At 43.2% G+C, this 8,137-nt stretch overlaps 1 protein-coding gene across 1 annotated transcript; it reads left to right on the forward strand.

Moving 5' to 3' along the window:
• Nucleotides 1-1,781: 1,781 nt before the first annotated feature.
• On the forward strand, nucleotides 1,782-7,884 carry LOC143336457 (photoreceptor outer segment membrane glycoprotein 2-like). The gene is made up of 4 exons (XM_076756656.1): nucleotides 1,782-1,927; nucleotides 2,714-3,681; nucleotides 4,923-5,169; nucleotides 5,707-7,884. Exons 2-4 carry the CDS (start codon nucleotides 3,101-3,103, stop codon nucleotides 5,959-5,961), a joined length of 1,083 nt encoding a protein of 360 aa, XP_076612771.1. The 5' UTR covers nucleotides 1,782-1,927; nucleotides 2,714-3,100; the 3' UTR covers nucleotides 5,962-7,884.
• Nucleotides 7,885-8,137: the final 253 nt, after the last annotated feature.

Here is an 8,137-nt window from a genome sequence, read left to right on the forward strand (position 1 = left end):
AGGAGAAACAGAATGGAGAGTTCTGTGGACACTGATGTCAGGCTGATCTTCTGTCGGATGGTGAAAACCCGACTGAGGACGGATTTTAATTTCTTCAGTCTAACACAGAATTTGGATGAGTTTGAAGGCACGTGGTGTCTGGACGATGTGCTGTGTTCAGTGGAAGAGAAAAAGCTGCTTTTTGGACATCTACTGAGCTAAAGATGTCTTAATCTTTGTGTTGTAAGGTGGAGGGTTTTTTTTGGTTGTTGGTCTGTTTTTATTTTGAGCACTGGACTGTTAATACTACTGTTGTTTCTTTTGGACCGGTGAGCAAATAAAAGTGGTTTGAAAAATCAAATCTCTGTCTCTCTGTCTCTCTCTTTCTCTCTGTCTCTCTGTCTCTCTCTGTCTCTCTCTTTCTCTCTGTCTCTCTGTCTCTCTGTCTCTCTCTTTCTCTCTGTCTCTCTGTCTCTCTCTGTCTCTCTGTCTCTCTGTCTCTCTCTGTCTCTCTCTTTCTCTCTGTCTCTCTGTCTCTCTCTTTCTCTCTGTCTCTCTGTCTCTCTCTTTCTCTCTGTCTCTCTGTCTCTCTGTCTCTCTCTTTCTCTCTGTCTCTCTCTGTCTCTCTGTCTCTCTGTCTCTCTCTGTCTCTCTCTTTCTCTCTGTCTCTCTGTCTCTCTCTTTCTCTCTGTCTCTCTGTCTCTCTCTGTCTCTCTCTTTCTCTCTGTCTCTCTGTCTCTCTCTTTCTCTCTTTCTCTCTTTCTCTCTGTCTCTCTCTGTCTCGCTCTGTCTCTCTGTCTCTCTCTTTCTCTCTTTCTCTCTGTCTCTCTCTGTCTCGCTCTGTCTCTCTGTCTCTCTCTGTCTCTCTGTCTCTCTGTCTGTCTCTGTCTGTCTGCATATATTCAAAATATAACTCTGGGTGAGGGAAATAGAAGTAAGTTAGATATTGTTGACTTGTCTGTAGACATTTTAAAGAACAATAATAATTGAAATTCAAGATTCTACATTTTGACTGTTTCTAAATCTGATATCTACAAATGTCCACATTTAGTTTAAAACCACCAGAATATTCACTGATGAGCACAGATTTGTCTGTCGGGGCATTGAAATCCAGTTTGTTTCTGTTTTGTTTGTATGATGTTGACATGGACCCAGCAGTTCTCGACAGTATTAATTAGATTTTCACACGAACAAACAGCACTTGACCGACCCCTTGTCCCGACAGGACAACAATGCAGGAGCCAAAGCCATTGACTCAACTGTGTCTCTACAAGGTGCATTTAGTAGCTTTAAATGGATGTTGTCATGAAGTCTTTGAGTACTTTGAGAAACATACAATTCAAGATCTCTCTATGTCTGTCCATCAAACTATCTGAGTTCATGTGATGTGATCAAAAGCTCAGGAACTGCTACCAAATGGACTTTGAAGTAAGACTCAACTACTGTTTTTTGAACCTGAACTGGAGTCTCTCTACCCACATGGCCTCAGAGAACCTGTGTCCATACTTTAATCTTCTTGGTCTTCTTCGGTGGGACATGAGGCTACACTGAGCTTCTGCCGTTGTTCTCCATCCTAAACTACGCTAACCCTTCCAGCACCACAGTTTAAACAAACCCTACTTCTCTAGTGAATACTCCCACGGTCTACCAAGTCAGAAGGCTCATCGAGGTGGACAATATGTGGACACACTGTCATGGACACGTAGTATCCTGCTGATGGTCCAGCTGGTGAATGGGGGTTGGAGATTTCTCAGCTTATTGCAAGGCTGATTAGCTCTAAGGAGATTAGAAGTGCAGGCTAACGGACGCCTCACAACTCTTTTTCTCAGCTGCAATATTTGCTTTGCTGCTCTGAATCTGTGGCAGAATTCACCGGTCTCGAGGATGATGGGAGGTCGGAGGGAAGACAGACGAGCAGCTGGATGTCCGACAGCTTTAAGTCACCGAGGTAAAATTCTGTCTTTATCTTCAGCGTCGTGCAGCTGGTTGAATCTGAGATGGCTCATCTCAGCTCATCTTAACTTTCATTTTCCTCGACGAGTTGACCGCTCTGACACAGATTATTAATGACCAACTAGTTATGAATCTGATCGACAATCTGATTGTAAGGCTTCCTGTTTACATGTGAACTCTTGTTGTTGTTGGTTAGCTGCAGTTTTGCACGACAGTAACAGAATGATCTGGATAGTTCACTGCTGGAGTTACTGGTCAGTTTGCGTATCTGCCTTAAACTACAAAACATCACGTCTTCAGAGATGGTTTCTCTGAGAAAGATGCACCTCTCTGAAGGGTATCAGAAGGCTCACAAATAGCAAAAAGTGGTGGAGTGGTAGGTCTTCCCGAGGAAATGTGTTTGAACCAAAGCAACTGAGCATGCTCAGAAACAGTATGTTCAAGGAAAGGAAGAGTTTTTTTACGTGACTAATTTGTACTGAACAGATTTTGATCTGAACCCTAACATTTCTGTGTGATTCTTACTCCACCTGTGAGCTGATTCTTATTTTTAGGGGAATAGAAGACTTGTGCTCACACAGTCAGTGTGATGTTGATCATGTTCAGTATATCAGCACCAGTTTTGTTCAACTTTGACCTTCTTGCTTCCCTGCAGCGGCCACATCCTGGTTGTGTTTTGGAGCTGTGGTCTGCAGTCAAGAGTACCTAAAATACCTTGTTAAGCTCCTTATGATGCTCTGCAGAGAGGAGCCACTGTCATTCTCCCTCCTCTTTCTTCCAGCTTTCCTTCGAGGAGAGGCCCACCCTGAACCCTGACCATTAACATCTGAGTCTCTCAGACCCCTGTGCACTGGATGTGAGGGCTATGAGTTGATGCAACAACAGATTGTATGAGTGGTGATATGAACTGTTACCTCTTGATTGCTGGGTTTCAAGTTGAGCCTGGTTTTATGAGGCAGAGTCAAGAACTTCCAAATATGGGCAGCCGGATGGAAGAGACAAGGAGTAAGTGAAACCTGATTGGCGAAAACCATCTGGGAAGGAGGTGAAAGGCAAATGTTGACATTTATAATGCAGCATTTGGTGGTCAGCACCTTAAGGCACTCCTGATTTTTGGCCATGTTTGTGGCCACTTGGACCTGATACACATAAGAACCACAGGACTGACATGGCAGTCGGTAAAGTGACCTTCACCAAGGTGGAGAGAGAAAAACTAGCAGAGGTCCTCTGGCTGCTCAACTGGATCTCTGTGCTGACAGGAGCTATCCTCTTTGGCCTGGGCTTATTCCTTAAAGTAGAGATTCAGAAATGGCAGGAAGTGATGTCAGACCAGGGGATCCTTTATGTACCACATACGCTGATCACTACAGGCTTAGCGGCCTGCTGCATCAACTTTCTGGGTGGGAAGATCTGCCTGGACTGCGCTGACACCAACAAGTTCCTGCGCTGGAAGCTGGTGATGATGCCATACATCATCTGCACCTTGTTCTTTACCACCTGTGTCCTGGCAGGGGCACTCATGTGCTATAGCATCCGCAGCCAGCTGGAGGAGTCACTGTTCCTGGGCCTGAGGAACACCATGCGGTACTACAAAGACACGGACACGCCAGGTCGCTGCTATCTGAAGAGGACTCTGGACTTGCTGCAGATCCAGTTCCAGTGCTGTGGGAACACTGGGTATCGTGACTGGTTCCACATTCAGTGGATCAGCAACCGCTACCTGGACATGACCAGCAATACAGTAATGGAGTAAGTGGAGCCAGATCTGCTGGGATTCACCGAAGTCTTTGAAATATCTTTTCGACTGGAGAGGATCCTTGTTGATCCCTGCAGATCCTACTGGATATTAGTCCATTCGTTCTGTGCCTAATAGATTCCAGCAGTTTCTAGAGGATCCCGGTGAATATCAGCAGATCTACACTGTACATTGGAATCTAGTGGATTCTATTAGAACCAAAAAAATTACAACTGATTTTAGGTGGATTTCAATGTTTTACAGTAGATAACTGTAAGTGTAAAGTGATTTCATCAGTGCCTCATAGAATAGTATTAAAGTGAGATAAATTGAGTAAAATAAGTAACTAAAGTAGTATTGTAATTGGCCGTTGGCAATGACACTGAAGAGTAATAAAAAGTAATATTGCACATGATATTTTTTAATATTCCTCTGGCTTTGTTTACATACAGTATATGTGCTGCCTGCAGTTTTTGATGAAGGTCTGATGACAGAAATGTCAAAGATAAAAAGAGTACAAGTGACTGACAGAGCTGAAGCACTTTAGCCTTGGCTTTGGACAGTGTACCATCATATCACACCAGAAACAGGGACAGTGAAGTCAGCACTACAGGACGTATCAGTAGATTTGCTTAGTTGTCTCGTAACATGTTGATGGAAATGTGAGTAAATAAGAAATGCTGCAGCCAGTTCTTGTCTGTCAGCAGAGAGTAAACAGAGTATTTTCAGATTGAGGCCATTGGTCCACTGCAGTTCAGGCTGGAAGCTATTGGGGTCAAATGTCACAGGATTAATGAGGCTTAACCAACCAGGTTCAACTCAGGTCCAAGAGACTCAATATAACCTGTCTGCAGGATTTATAGACAATCTGTTTATTCAACAAGATCACAGCTGAGTTTTTAAGCACTGAACACATGTTTACCTGACTGTTCACCTCATCCTTTAGTTCAGTGTTTCTGGTGGGTCGCAACCCAAAAGTGGGTTGTGGACCTGGGCCAAAAAAAAAGTTAAGAAAAACAAAATCGTGCTGTGCTTTCATTTTGAAGGGGATTTTTTTTATGCAGTGATGGGCCATCTATTCATTCAGTCATTAAATGGTGATGGTGGGTCCCGAAGCCAGACCAGTGGAGAACCACTGCTTTAGTCTATATAACACTGTCAGCATTTCAAACTTAATTTACAGTACATGTCTACTGTAGTAATAGTAGTAGTAGCAGTAGCAGCCACTCACAGCCTGCCTGCTCCTTCTGCGCAGCCGTCTGAGGAGTAATGTGGATGGGAAGTACCTGATGGACGGTGTTCCCTTCAGTTGCTGCAGCACCTTTTCCCCTCGGCCCTGCATCCAGCAGCAGGTCAGCAACAGCTCGGCCCATTTCAACTACGACCAGCAGAGCCAGCAGCTGAACCTGTGGAGGAGAGGCTGCCGACAGGCCCTGATGGACCACTACACCGGTATTATGCAGTCCATTGGCCTCACAGTGCTCCTCATCTGGCTGTTTGAGGTACTGCAGTGACTGCTGTCTCAGACCATATATCCACAGTGATTTGGGTGAAAAACAAAATTAGTTTCATCTTTGTGCATCCAGCACAGAACTCAAAGTTGTCGTTCTGGGTCCACCAGTATTAAGGCCTCATGCCCCACACATCTTCACTCTGATTGGTCAGCTGTGAAAAACTAGGAGGTGTTTGAACTTCTCTCTCAGCTTTTTATAAAATTTTCACACAATTATTTCTGACACCTAACGTGAGGTAAAGTCAAAATGTCTTAAAAACCCCGTGAAAACATTCATTATTATGTTAATTATTTCTATATTTAAACAGTATCACATGTCCCCCATCTTTGTCTACGGTGGCGGGCCTTCACTACACCTTTCAGTGTGGGTGAGGGTTGTTGACAACAGATAGAAGCAGTTATGTACATCATATGAGTTTAAGAACATAATGCGACCCTTAATCGGTTACACCAATGCACAATGTTTCTGTTGACATGCAGCAGTCCATGCTACATTAAGGTCATCATGTTTTTCTTCTCCAACTAGCTGCTGGTCCTGACAGGAGTCCGTTACCTGCAGACGGCCATGGAGAACGTTCTCCGGCTGGGTGATCCAGATTCAGAGTCTGATGGTTGGATTCTGGAGAACAGCCTGGCAGAAACAGCTCGATCCAACTTTAATGTCATCAAGAACCTGGGGAAGTGTTACCAGGTCGATGACGACCCGAACATCAACTTCCCAACCACTACCACTGAGCAGGAGGTGTCGTCCCAGCAGGCCCAGATCCCTGTGACCAGCTAGTATCCAGCCTGAGCAGTCACGAACCTCTGAAAGACCAGGATAAGATGGAACACTCACGTTCAAAATGTCCAAGGCCTCAAGTGATGCTCTGTTGATGCATCTTAAACTCAGACCACAAATCACTTCCAGCTTTGTGAGGCTCTGGTCTGAACCAGGACACTAGTTGAATACGTTTTCATCCTGAGAAGCCAAAGAAAAGCTCAACCAATGACACGCAGATATGAAGATAGAAATGTTAAAAGCCTTGCTGTGTGCATGTCTGATGCAATGATTTCTGCCTTCAGAGGGAAGTTAACCTACGAGTTCATCAAAGTTTTACAAGGTTTTTTAAAACATCTTTGTATGTCATGTTTGCCTGAGCACAGTGTTTTCATTCTTACATATTTTGAGACTAGATGAGTGATAGTTTGTCCTTGACAGTGAATTACTCACAGGCACATCACAACAGGGACACTTTTGTATGTCATGAAATAGGATTTGTACCTTTTGGTGTCTAATCGTGCTTTTGAAGGTACAAATTTGCAGGAAAGGGTGCTAATAATTACATACGGATTTGTACAGTACCATCGAGAAGCAGTGGACTCGAGGATCAAGGATAATTCAATTTTCTGTATTTCTGAGAATGACAGTAGAAAATGTGGACTATAAAGAGGAAAACAGTAGGACCACAAGAACAAAACAACCTGGGAGATTCAAAAAAGACAACAAAGAATGATAAAATGCTCACCCAGACAATAAATATCATTCATTAGAATAGAGAAACAGGTGCTTTGTTTCAGGCTAGACTGTGATTGGCTTGTCACATCACTGTAACACTGGACAAAATGAAGTCAACCACTGTGACTCCTCCTGAGACTAAAGTTCATTCAGCAGCAGAAAACTAAACTGCATAGATTAAAATTAGACAAGCTCTCTGTTCTACAATCCAGAAGAAAGGTCCTGTTGATGATCACACTGTTAATGTGCTAATGTTTAGCATACATTATTACATTATTTAAAACGTTTACTATCATAGTTTAGCCTGTTAGCACGCTAACACTGGCTAATTCGCATTAAACACAAAGGATAGCAGAGGCTGATGGGAATGTGACCAGTTCTGCATGTATTTGATCATAAACCAAACTACTGGACACATTAACATGTTGACCTGATGGTGGCGCTAGTTATTACAGTTCATCCTGAGGGGAACATGAATGTCTGGATGATCCACCAAGTGTGACGGCGAAAAATAAAGAACACTAAGAACATCTGACGTGAATCTGACTGATCCAGGAACAGAAGATCCTCAAAATGTAAACTTTGTGTTGTCACCATCTTTGTCATCCTGTCAGGTCCGAACTGAAAAAACTCTCTGTGTTTTCATTTACGCTGTTTTGTTCACGTCCTCTGTTGATTCTTCTTCTTCCATGTTTTCTACTGAGGTTCTACTGAGGCCGGCTCAGAGTTGATCACTACACAGTGCGTGCTGGTTAGATCTGACGTGATGGAGGCACCACCGCTGCTCTCCACTGACTGCAAGACCCAGGGCACGATGGGAAACACCTGGCTGTCACCTGATGAAAGAGCTGATTTGCTCTCATCAGAATACATCTAGCCAATCAGAATCCAGTTCTTTCTGTGGGTTTGGTTTAAAATTACCAATACATTTGTCATAAGGTCAACATTTTATTTCAGATTCAATTCTGTGAATCCAGAGAGGTCCAAGATGTGGTTCGTCTGTCTTCATGCAAAGACTAGAAGAAGGGGAGACTGTGAGCCAAGCGCCACCTCAGTAATGTGATAACTCCAAGTCACCGTAACTCTCACTAACCGTAACTGTCTGTGGTGGCTCTCACTCAGAGGTTTCGCTCAGTTATTTTCTCTGACGGTGTGTTTATGAGCTTCATTTATCTCTCAATAAAGATCGCAGGTCAGATCATGTGACAGGAGGTTGTGTCATATTTGTGTAGTTTTTTTGTCATTGTCACTTGGTGTAGTGTCCATGAAGAAATGTTTTTCAGTCTTATTATATAATATTGCAAAATGACAATAATGAACAATACCACCTCTTGTTTGCTGAATAGCTTTACAGCAGGAACCTGTGATTAAAAAAAAACACTTTAACAGTTTCTGTTGATGCCCTTGTGGATGAATTATTCTGTTGTGTTCAAATCATAAAAATATATCATCACAAATA

This window comes from Chaetodon auriga, chromosome 18, assembly GCF_051107435.1.
Source record: "Chaetodon auriga isolate fChaAug3 chromosome 18, fChaAug3.hap1, whole genome shotgun sequence".
Classification (NCBI taxonomy): domain Eukaryota; kingdom Metazoa; phylum Chordata; class Actinopteri; order Chaetodontiformes; family Chaetodontidae; genus Chaetodon; species Chaetodon auriga.